General features: G+C 49.8%; 1 protein-coding gene across 2 annotated transcripts in view; it reads left to right on the forward strand.

The window, feature by feature from the left end:
• Positions 1-3,315: 3,315 nt before the first annotated feature.
• NOS2 (nitric oxide synthase 2) overlaps positions 3,316-12,627 on the forward strand; it is a 40,922-nt gene continuing 31,610 nt past the window's right edge. The window contains exons 1-2 of one of the 2 annotated variants that reach the window (XM_014478521.2): positions 3,316-3,425; positions 12,521-12,605. In XM_014478521.2, coding sequence (XP_014334007.2) covers positions 3,316-3,425; positions 12,521-12,605 — 195 coding nt within the window. Of the gene's footprint in view, positions 3,426-8,628; positions 8,870-12,520; positions 12,606-12,627 lie in introns of those variants that run through there. The other variant, XM_070390387.1, reaches the window with a different exon arrangement.

Consider the following 12,627-nt stretch of genomic DNA (forward strand, 5'->3'; position numbering starts at 1 on the left):
AAGTCACTTCAGTCGTGTCCGACTCTGTGTGACCCCAGAGACGGCAGCCCACCAGGCTCCCCCGTCCCTGGGATTCTCCAGGCAAGAACACTGGAGTGGTTGCCATTTCCTTCTCCAATGCATGAAAGTGAAAAGTGAAAGTGAAGTTGCTCAGTCCTGTCCAACGTTTAGCGACCCCATGGACTGCAGCCTTCCAGGCTCCTCCGTCCATGGGATTTTCCAGGCAAGAGTACTGGAGTGGGGTGCCATATCCATAATTATCTACTCTTTAAGCTTTGTACTCCCTGAACCAGGGGACTCTGTATCTCCCCTCAAGCAGCATTAGTTTCCCTGAACTGAACTGGCTAAAGCCAGCTAAAAACAAGAATGGTCTTGATACATTGAAACTCATTGAGGGCTACTCCTATTTTTCATTCATTCACTCATTCAACCACTCACTCTACAAAGATCTTTGGAGCTCCTATTCATTTCTTTATTCAGTAGTCGCTCAGTCATGTCTGACTGCAATCCCATGGACTGTAGCTTGCCTGGCTCCTCTGCCCATGGAATTCTCCAGGCAAGAATACAGGAGTGTGTAGCCATTCCCCTCTCCAGTTTTTTCCTATCTTAGCCATATCCAATTGATTAGAATCCTGCATTTAATTTGGAAAATGCAGGAAGGAAATGAACGGATTGTGACAGCAATGCATTAGGATGGTGAAAACAAGGGTGGGTTTTTTTCCCCTCCATTTTTTACTTTTTCCTAACATAGTTATTATTTTTCTTTTATAATGGAACAATTCATACCATATAAGAACACTGTGTTTGAGGCACTGCAATAAAATGGAACTTTAAGAAAGTATAATGAAGTTAAGATATACTTTCTGTTATAAGAAAGGTTTTTTTCCCCTGAAGAAAACCACTATACCTGCCACCCTCCCTTACTCAGAGCTGAAGTGAGAGACATTAGCAATACCTGCATCTGACAGGTCTCTCTGTGCCAAGGGCTTTCCTTCCCTTCCAGAAAGCTCAAGCTGAATGATTCAGAGATCTGTTGGGAACACTGGCAGGACCCAGCATCACTGGCTTTCTGTAACCTGGGCATTTTCCAGTGTGTTCCATATTGTCAATATTCCTTGGCTTCCTGGTCTTCTGCCATGAACTGGAAAACCAAGAGGCTGGACAGAAATGAACTGGAGTGCTCCCTGCTGAGGTGTAAAAAAAAAAAAAAAATCCCCCAGAGTATGAAAGTGAGGCAACATGGTTTAGCTAAATAAAACTTGGCTTCATAATGACTCCTTTATTGAACCCAGTGCCCTGCTGATGAACCACCGCCTTGGACCTGAGACCAGGAAGAGTTGGGTTTACTGAGGATGTCACACACACAGTGATGTAACAGCAACATCAAGTCACTCAAAGGCCAGTCATAAATTAGCTAACTGTATACCCAGCCAGGAACACTCCCTAGGGAAAGAAAGAAAAAAACTCTTATGCAAAACGGCTCCCTGGATGCCACAGGTTGGGTATAAATTCCTCTTAGCTGCTGATATAATCACAACTTTGCAGTGAGTTGAAGACTGAGACTCTCTAGCCCTAGAGAACTCAGTGTCACTGGTCTGAAACCTCTCAGCCACCCTTGGTGAGGGAATTGGGCAGCTATAGACGGTTCCAAAGTTCTCAGCGTGAAGATCTCCCGAGTTCTCTTGTCCATACCCTGCATAGGCAGTGTGGCCGGCCCCAAGGTGAGTTGTCTTCATTTCTGGGGAAGGTACTGTTTTGAGAGGACTCTGTTTCTTCCTGTTTGGGAAGGCTCAGAAAACTGTGGGACTTTTCTGCCTATAGAGATAAACTGGTGGGAAAAAAAAATCTAAGAAATGCCAACATGAGGTTTGGCATCTTGTTCATATTTTGTTTTCTGCCAAATTTGCTGTAGTTGCTACATTTCAAGGGAAAACATTTGGAGAATGGGGAGTAATCTACTGAGAATTCTTTTTTACATTGGTGATACTGTCCAGTCCTTGTAACATGCAGCTTTAGGGGAAAGGTAAACTAAATATTATTAAGCCTATTTTATGGGAGAAAAAAAATGAGTCTTTTAAATAACTTGAGCCAGGTCACATAACTAGTAAGGCTAGGATTTGAACCCACATTTGGGAGGTCTAAGAGTCTTTTTTTTTTAACTTATTTATTTGGCTGCAGTGGGTCTTAGTTGCAAGATTCAGGATCTATGGACTCTCTAGCTGTGGTACACGGGCTTAGTTGCTCCATGGCATGTGGGATCTTAGTTCCCTGACCAGGGATTGAACCCACATCCCCAGCATTGTAAGGTGCATTATTAACCACTGGACCACCAGATAAGTCCCAGGCTCTACGATTCTAATTCCCAGGTCCCATGGGCCACATCTCACCACACTGGCTCCCAATGCTTTTTCCATGGAGGAGATATGCAGGGGTGGGTGTAGGGGATAGGAAGGTGTAGCGGGTGGGGCAAGCCCAGACCAGAACTGGGCCTCCACTTAGGTCTTCTTCTCTGATCCTTTTTTAAAAGAAGATGATCTCAAATGTTGAGAATTGAGTGCATTTTTCCCCCACAAATAATTATCCCCCCCCCATAATAACAAAGGAGCAGGGATGTCCCTAGCGGTCCAGTGACTGGGACTCTGTGCTCCCAACTCAGGGGATCCAAGTTCGATCCCTGGTTAGGGAACTAGATACCACATGCCAGAACCAAGAGTTCACATGCCACAGAATAAAATATCCCATGTTCCAAAACTAAGACCCGGTGCAGCCAAATAAATAAATAAAATTAAAAAAAGGAGCAGATGGCAGCATTGATAATAACTGCAAAATCAGAAAAGAGTTAGCACAGCTATGACTTGAAAGCTTTCCCCAGTGATAGGTGCTCTGCCTGCAGGGCCAGGCAGATGGTATTCCGATGACCAGCGGGTTCCTCGCCACCTTGCTTCAGGTCAACCGTGAAGCTCGCCAGGTCCCATTCAAGAGGCTCACAGGGTTTGTGCTTTGTCCTTATTGAGTTATGTGTTCTTCCTTTAGACAGTTACGTTGTTTTGTAGAATTAAATCCATAGGATCCCTGCATGCAACTCCAAAAGAGGAACAGAGGTCGCAAAACCCCGATGAAGTGGCAGTTCATGACTTACGAGCGTTATCCCCTGCACTGATGCCGAGGTGTGATAAACCAACCACACTGAGAAGGCCCAGGCCTGTCGCCTCTTCCCCAACCTCCCGTCACGCTCTCCCTCTCCTTCCTCAGCCTGCCGAGAAGAACCTCCAAGCTTAAATCCAGGCAAACGACGTGCTTTGCAAGACCGCAGAGATGGCCTGTCCCTGGCAGTTTCTGTTCAAAATCAAATCCCAAAAGGTGGACTTGGCTACGGAACTGGACATCAACAACAATGTGGGAAAATTCTACCAGCCCCCGTCCAGGTAGGCTCTCCCCTGCTGCCTGCCGCCTCCTGCTGGGCGCCTCCGGGTTTCCATCTCGGAATTTCTCTCTGCTCCTGGCTTCTCACTGGAGGTCTGCTCTCACCAGAGGCTTCTCTGATGTCCCTGTCGGGGTTTGGTGCAGCCACTGTTGCACCTGACATTATGTGAAGGAGGAAGGGCCATGGCACGGTCCTGGAGGGAGCGTCTGATATGCAATATCTGACTTGAGAATGGGGGTGGGGGCAGTAGAGGCCAGTGGTTAGAACCAGGCAGCATCGTGGCCGACACCCCTTCTGAATTGCCAGTGCGCGTGCCTCACTGGTGATCAGCTATCTTGACTATCAACCTGGGGAAGGCTACCAGGATGTTCCCAGGTGGCTCTCATGGTAAAGAACCAGCCTGCCAATGCTGGAGACATAAGAGATGCGGGTTTGGTCCCTGGGTCAAGACGATCCCCTGGAGGAGGGCACGGCAACCCACTCTAGTATTCTTGGCTGGAGAATCCCACGGACAGAGGGGCCTGGCGGGTTACAGTCCATGGGGTCACAAACAGCTGAACATGGACATGTTAAATAAACTATATCCAAGCCCTGTGCTGGGCCTCACTCACTGGCTCTGAGGTATCTCTCACCAGCTGTGTGACTTGGGGCAGGTGAACTTCTCTGAGCCTCAGATGTTCTCATCTGCGGTCCAGGGAACCAGTGAGACCCATTTTGTAGCATTTTGAGGATGAAATGGGAGTGGGAAAGTGAAAGTGTAAGTCGCTCAGTCGTGTCTGACTCTTTGCGACCCCACGGACTGTACAGCCCATCAGGGAAGCCCCATGAGAGTGGGCATGTAGATCTATCAGCAGCGTGCCCATAAAGAGCAGGCACTCAATAAACGCAAGTGTTTATTATAACTTACCGAGCACTCACTTTGGACCAGGGCCGTCTAGGGCCCATTGCAGGGGTTGCCACTCAACTGCCGTCCTCCAGGGCTCTGTGAAGTACAACGTATTGTCTCATTTTACAGTTAAGGCAACAGAAACTTTCCGTACGCCTGGTGTGACTTCCTTCAAAGTCCCTTGCACCTTGTACAAGAAGCAAGCCAGAGATAGAACAAGAGAGAATTAGAGTGCCAGCCTGCCAGGCTTCCAAAGCTAGGAGAACTCATGGCCTCGCACTCCACGTTGAGGCTTACTCCCTTGGAAAGGCAAGTCCACCTGTGATAACACCACAGTCCGAGTCAAACCAAAGCCCCAGGCTTCACAGAGCTCCCGGGGAGCCTTCCCCCTGGATCACAGTGGGCAGGACGCCCCCTGCAGGCAGGCAGCAGGGCAACCCAGAAAAGCAGCACCAGTTAGAGCCTGGGCTTGCATATAAGCAGGTGTGTGTGTTCGTTGCTCAGTTGTGTCCGACTCTTTGCAGCTCCATGGACTGGAGTCTGCCAGGCTCCTCTGGCCATGGAATTCTCCAGGCAAGAACACTGGAGTTGGTCGCCATTTCCTTCTCCAGATAAGCAGGTGGCTTTACTACTTAGTGGCAACCTTAAGCCTGTGGCCTTTGGCAAGTCCCCTGGCCTTAAGCCTCAACTGTCTCATCTGTAAGAAGGGGTAGGAATGCCTGTGTCCCGGGGTTGTGGTAGGAGGTTACGTGAGTTTTCACATGTAAACAACTGAGCTGCATGCCTGGCAGAGTCCGTGCTTCATAAACAGCATCTCTCTCAGCTGACAGCACTGTAATTGCTGTAGTCAGTAGGACAAAGTTGAGCAACATCAAACAAAGTCCCCTCTAGCCACTGCACAGGAGTGGGAGGCTCAGTGTGGACGTGGAAGGGTGGATAGACTGGGAGGAGGTGAAGAGACATAGTAAAGACATTCCAGAAAGGGGGCAGGGTGGCCAAAGACTCCGAGACACAAGCCAGCGTGACTGTGTTGGGGCCCGGGGTGGGGGTGGGGGTGGGCTGGGATAGGAGAGGCCATGCCGGAGCTTGGGAGCTTGAATGTAGAGCAGGGGGGTTGGATTTTTCTCTGCTTGCAAACGGGAGCCATTGTGGATTCTTGAGCAAGATCGTCCAGATAGAGAGTGTGGGTTTAACTGGAGGAGAGAATGCTGGAGACCAGGCGGTCTGGGCTGTGGTGGCCAACGTGGCCAGGAGGCCCAGGATGGGAATGCAGGGTTGGGTTGCCTCTAGATGTCTTCCTGGCCCTCCAGACTCAGATGCTGCAGTCTGAGAGCAGTTCCATCCTCCTTCTGGGGTCTGTGAACCCCAGGGATCTGCCTTGATTCTTCTTGGTCATTTCTGCCTTTCTTCACATCTTGATTGCAGCCCTGGCCTCTTGATCTCCCCTAACTGCAGCCCCCACATTGGCTCTGACCTCTCTCACTCTAACTTGCCTTCTAGCAAGCCACACTCTGGCTCTAGAGTCTTTAGTGGCTCCCTATTGCCGGTCGCCACATGGAGGCTTGACTGCTGGGTTCTGGCTGATCACCGTCCCAGACCAAGGGTCCATCCCACCTGCTCAGCCAGACCTTCCTCACTTTCCTGTACATGGCACATTCCTCCCTTGATCCATGCAGACCCAATCCATCCCCTAATCTTTGAGATCATCTCGAATCCCCCTCCTCCCCTAATCCTTACAGTGTGGCCTATAGGCTGTGGCCTTGAATTTCAGACCCTCTAATAGCATTGACTTGTGTTTTGGGACCATTCAGGAGACCTGAGCTGTAGGTTGACTGGAGGCAAACCAGCTGACTTATCGCATCTTTTAAAGCTGGGCTGGGCTGGAAAGAAGTACTCAAATCAGATATTAGAGATGATTGGGAGAAAACACCACACATTAATTCATTTAACTCTCCCAACAATCGAGGAGGAAGGAATTTTTGTTGTCCTCATGTTGCATCAATGAGGACACTGAAGGCTAGAAAGTTTACTTGCTGAGATCTTGTCTAGATCTTTAGGTACTTGTCATTAGCAAACGACAGAGGCAGGAGGTGAACCCAGGCAGGTTGGCTGATGACCACTACACTGGCTGCCCTACTCTGGGTTCTGGTCATGTTCCATCCATTAATGACAATTTGCTGAGGGCTACTCCTCTCACACCTTGCTGGGGAGTCACAGGGCTGTCGGTGAAGCTTCTGTTTATCAATTAAGTAAATAATATATTGATATATATTAAGTAAATAATATATTGCATAGCATGTCTGTGTCCGACTCTTTATGACTCTGTGGACTGTAGCCCACCAGATTCCTCTGTCCATGGAATTTTCCTGGCAAGAATACTGGAGTGGGTTGTCATTTTCTTCTCCAGGGGATCTTCCTGACCCAGGGATCCAGCCCATATCTGTTGCTTCTCCTGCATTGGCAGGCAGATTCTTTACCACTAGCACCACCTGGGAAGCCCATTCATTGCATACACAGCAGCTAAACAGAACAGATACTGTTTAGAAAGTCCTTATTACTGTGTTGTCTTCTCTGATGGCTCAGACAGTAAATAATCTGCCCACAATGAGGGAGCGCTGGGTTCAATCCCTGGGTCAGGAAGAGCCCCTGGAGAAGGGAATGGCAACCCACTCCAGTATTCTTGCTTGGAGAATCCCACAGATTCCCACAGTTGGACAGAGGAACTTTGTGGGCTACAGTCCATGGGCTCACAAAGAGTTGGACATGACTGATTAACACTATTACTGTGACAATAATGAGGTAGGAGTTATTATTAGCCTTATATTACAAGGTTGAGTGACTTCCTTGGACAACATCTGGAAAGGGGAAGAGCTGAGGTTTGAACCAAGTCTAAACTCCTAACTTGGACACTATACGGACTCTCCCCGATGGCCTGGTGGGTGCTGGGCTGAGAAAGGCACAGAGGAAAGAGACCCAGTTCCCACTGCTGGGGAGAGGGTGGGGGAAAGGATGTCTTTCTCACTGGTTTGGGGAAGAATACACACAAACCGGAACGTTAAAGAGCATTATAAATTAGGGTGAGGTGGACAGAGAGGTAGACAGGGGGTTACAGGAGAACTGGGGGATGCTGGGATCCATTCTGGGAATACTGTAGGGGGCCTGGCCTGGCTGGAGTGTGTGTGGGGGTGGGGTAGGGGATGGGAATGGGGAGAGGGCTTTAGAGAGGAGGCAGGCCCAGCTGGACTTCACCTAACGGTGGGGTGGGGGTGGGGAGAATGTTACTGGAAGAGGAAGCTGCAGCACAAAGGGGATTTTATCCTGAAAGCAATGGGAGCCAATTAATGTGTTTTGATTTGGAAAAGTAATTTTAAAATCCATTCAGGTGTAATAAGACCCAGGACTTTGTATGTGAGTAATGGTTCTATATTTTATGAAAACAAATGATTAGGAAGTGAACATGGGGCGTTCGTGGGCCTGTGTTTTAGAGACAAAGGCAAATGTTGAGAACATCTAGGTGAAGTTGAATGGGATCTGGGACAAAATCAAGGTGGGTTGCAGTAGGCTCAGAATAAATATGTATCCTCTTTCCACGTTAATTTGGGTTTTGGATTAAACACACTGGAGGACGCATAGGAAGGCTCCTCATACTCTGGGGTCGAAGGCTGCTGCCCTGCCTCTGTCTGGACCCTAGGAATTATCCAGCTCCCGGTATAAGGAGCTACACACAGAGGGAGCAAGGTCCGTGGCCCCGTTGCGCCTTCCAGGTAATGAGGACCAGGAGCTTGAAAGGGACCTGAGGAAGCCCCTGGCCAGCCACGCTGACTCCCACTAAAGCTCCCCTCCCCGCCCCCCAGGTCTGCACTTCTTTAAGGCTTCTTTCCTGGAATCGAAATGAACATGCAGGAAAGAAATAGTACTTCCTGGGCCAGCCCCAGAAGGTGGGAGAACTTCAGCTGTGGCCTGGGGCTCCTGTGAGGCCTTGGGCAAGCTCCTTCACTTTTCATGGCCCTGAGCGTCCTACCAAGTGAGGATAACAATACAGAATTGCCTTCTTGAGTGGAGTTAGTAAGGGGAAGATGAAATAACGGACAGGAAAGTTTGCTTTGTAAACTATGACGCACCGTACAATGAGAGTTATTATTATGGTCATTAATGTTCCTTCATGGGGAATAACAAACCCAAGGCCGGAGTCTCAGCCCAGAGACAGGCCAGTGGCATCCATAAGGCACACCTTCCCGCTGACGCCCGCTGGAGCGGAGGCGCAGGGCGAGGGGCGCCCGGCCCGGACCAGGCAGCCGCCGGCCGAGCGGACACTCTGGCCCGGATCCAGGCTCGGGATGAAACCGAGTCTCTCGCTCCGCCCCGGGGCGGGGGCTGCGGGATCCGGCGGCGATAAAGGGGCCAGCGCGGCGGGGCGCGGGGCGCCCTCCGAGCTGCGCCCACCGTCGGGCCATGCGCGAGGGGCTGGGCGCCGCGTGCGAGGCCGCCCGGCCCCGGCTCTGCCGGCTCCTCCGCAGGATCCTCCGGCCGCAGCCCGCCTGCCGCCTCCGCCGAGCCAGGTACTGCGCGGGCCGGGGTCCACCCTGGGAGGGAGGCTAACTCCGGTGCGCACTGAGCCTCTCTGAGCCTCGGCTTTCCGGGGAAAACAGGAGGGTTGGGATATTCGCTCTGTAGGATTCTGATGGGGATTTACTTAAAAATTTTTCCTGGTATAGAACGCATCAGATCAGTCGCTCAGTCATGTCCGACTCTTTGCGACCCCATGAATCGTGCAGCAGGCCAGGCCTCCCTGTCCATCACCAACTCCCGGAGTTCACTGAGACTCACGTCCATCGAGTCAGTGATGCCATCCGGGGTTGCAACTCAGTAGCCACCAAAGACCCAGAGAAACCCCACATGCACACCTGAGAGGTGTCTGCAGGCTGTGTGGGTGTTTCAGCACTTGGGAGCTTTCTAGATTTCAACACTGGGGCTGCAACACCCGTTAGGATAGATAGGGTTAGAGAGCAAGGAGGTTCTTGTTTTACAAGTAAGATCCATTTCCCAGAACGCCTCCTGGCCCCCCTCCTGGCCCCCCACCGCCCGTATATAGAGAAGGGGACCTGTGGCGAAGTTGGGACCACAAGGGAATCAGCTCCGGAAGGAGCCACCGACTGCAGCTCTGACCTCAGCGCCCTGTCGCTCGAGAACCTGTAGACATTGCTGGGTCTGAACAAGAGCTGCACTTCAGCTTTCCTTTTGATGCCAGATCCTTAGGGTCCTCTGTTCCCGTGAAGGATCAAGCGGGACCCAGCACAGCTGTGGATTTAGCCAAATTGCAGTGTCTGGGTGGGCACCGCAATAATTTGGCAATAAGTATCCAGAACCAAAGAGTCAGACACAGCCTAGCGACTGAGAACGCCTGCATTCCAGAACCTTGATATGTTCACCCTCTGGGTGAACCTTTATCTTCCAGCAACTAACCCAAAGAAATCCGCTTACTAGGGGAGAAAGGAGACTGTGCATAGCTTCGTATATTCATGCTTCAGGTTAAAAAGAAGTTTCCCAATTACGGAAGGAATTCAGAGTCACTGAAGAAAGTTGGAAAAACAGACGCGGAGAAAGAAAAATTCAAATCATCTGTGATCTTATCAGTGCTAATCACTGTTACTAGCATTCTCCCCCACCACCCCCAGGTGTTTTTCTCTTCCTTTGTACACATACACACTCACACGCACACAGAGCCAGCATCAGGTCACATATAGTGTCTGAGGCATTATATATAATAGTGAAGAAATCGGATGCTTCCTAAAATCCAGCCATAGACGATGGGGTCAGACTCACTATAGTCCATTGGTAGAGAGGATTTTTAGGTAACTTTTTAATGTGTGTGTGAGTGTGTGTTAGTTGCTCAGTCATGTCCGACTCTTTGCAACCCCACGGACTGTAGCCCGCCAGGCTCCTCTGTCCATGGGATTCTCTAGGCAAGAATACTAGAGTGGATAGCTGTGCCCTTCTCCAGAGGATCTTCCCAACCCAGAAATTGAACCTGGGTGTCCTGCATTGCTGGTGGATTCTTTACCATCTGAGTCACCAGGGAAATCCCAACATTTTAAATTGGGGGCAATACTTTTGCTAAGTGAACAAGGACATTGTTTCTCAATCTAAAAGTTACTATAGACCAGTAAGTGTTGCAGATTCTCCAGTTCTGTCAGTTCAGTTCAGCCACTCAGTTGTGTCTGACTCTTCACCACCCCATGGACTGCAGCACGCCAGACTTCCCTGTCCATCACCAACTCCCAGAGCTTGCTCAAACTCATGTTCGTTGAGTCAGTGATGACATCCAACTAGGCAGAAGTAAAGGAGAAGAAACAAGAATAAAATGGTGGAATGAGGTGGGGGGTGATGGTAAAAGCTTGAGAAGAGCTGTAAGGCATTGCCTCCCTGAGGACCCCAGCCTCAAAACATCTTCCCGTGTAAGCAGCCCCATGATGACAACTCAGTCATGGCTTACCTGTTCTGAGTGTCCAGATTACCCTGTATTGGCTTTTTTTCTGGTGGGGCACACCAGACCAGACCAGTGGGGTGAGAATAGCCAGTCACAGGGAGGGCGTGGTATAGGCCCACTGAATCACTTGAATCAGAATGAAGATGCTTTCTGATACATACTCATTTTCTCTTAAAGGGACACTGTCTCTTTATAGTTATAAATCATTCAATGCAACCATATAATATATGTAGTTAATTACATAATGCTAATGTAAATGGTTGTCCCTGGTGGCTCAGAGGGTAAAGAATCTGCCTGCAATGTGGGAGACCTGGATTTGATCCCTGGGTCAGGAAGATCTCCTGGAGGAGGGCATGGCAGCCCACTCTAGTATTCTTGCCTGGAGAATCCCCACGGACAGAGGAGCCTGGTGGGCTACAGTCCATGGGATTGCAAAGAGTCCAACGCAACTGAGTGACTGAGCACAGCACAGCACGATGTAAATGGTCATTACTTTTTCTAATAACAAAGCAGCACACGCTCATTTGTCATTTTCCGACATCACAAACGTGTATAAGGTGGGAAATGAGTGACCTTTGTAGTCCTCGCTAATCACCTTTCCCCTGGGATGTGTGCGCACCCTAGAAAATACTGTAGAGAACGCGGGACACAATAAGCTTTCTTCCTGAGATGCCCCAGGAGGAGGCATGTGTGGGGTGTGACTATTAGAGGGGTGCTCACACTGTCTGTTCTCTGTAGTATATGTAGGGAGAGCAATCCTAAAATCCCAAACCGGAACCAATGGTTTCTGAGTGATTTCAGACTATTAGGGCTTTTTCTTCTTCAAACGATAGGCTAAATTCTTCTTCTTTTTAAACATATTTATTTGGCTTCACTGGGTCTTAGTTGTGACATGTGGGATCCAGTTCCCTGACCAGGGGATTGAACCCCAGGGCCCCTGCATTGGAAGCTCAGAGTCCCAGCCACTGGACCACCAGGGAAGTCCCAAGTTAAATTCTTTTAAATCTGTTGTTTCCAAGCAAATATAACCAATATATTTTGAAAGTATCCTTATCTTCCAGAAATACTCAGATATTTACGGATGGCATGATGTCTCAGACTTGCTTTAAAATGAGAGCGAGGGCTGGGAGAGTAATGTTGAAACAGAATTGGCCGTGGGTTGATAATTGTTTAATTGGGCTGAATCTGGGTGACAGGCTTATAGGGGTTTATTACACTCTTCTCTCTAATTGTGTCTGTTTAACATGTTCCATAATAAAATTTTAGAATGAATAAACCAGGATGAACCAAGTGCTATAAAGAAAAAAAGCTTAAGTCCCAAAGAGGGAGTGGGTGGGGTGGCGGGCAGTACTGCTGACCTGGGAGGGCAGGGTGGAAGGAGCTGTCCTCTGCCAGCTCCACTCTGTATCACGTTTGTACCTGCCTTCTGAGGGAGTCATCTTCACAGAGCTTCTGTGGGTCACCCTTTGGCCTGTTAGCTTTGGCTCAGCTCCCCTCTGGACTCTTTGGCTTTGTTGGGGGGGCAGGTGAGGGGAGAAGAGGAAGCAGGGTGGTGATGGTGCAGAGGCTGCCTCCTCCACCACGTTGGCTGGAAACCATGACGTCCACTCTCACCCTCTAGACCTCACTCCCCGCTTCGTCAAATGAGGGCTGGCTGAGGCGACCCTGAGTTCCCTCTCTGCCCTCGGACGCTCCATCTCATGAGAGCTGTTTCCTCTTGCAGTCCAGTGACACAGGATGACCCCAAACGTCACAGCCCGGGCAAGCACGGGAATGAGTCTCCCCAGCCCCTCACGGGGACAGTAAAGGTCAGTGAGTCACTCGGGTGTG

This window comes from Bos mutus, chromosome 19, assembly GCF_027580195.1.
Source record: "Bos mutus isolate GX-2022 chromosome 19, NWIPB_WYAK_1.1, whole genome shotgun sequence".
NCBI lineage: Eukaryota > Metazoa > Chordata > Mammalia > Artiodactyla > Bovidae > Bos > Bos mutus.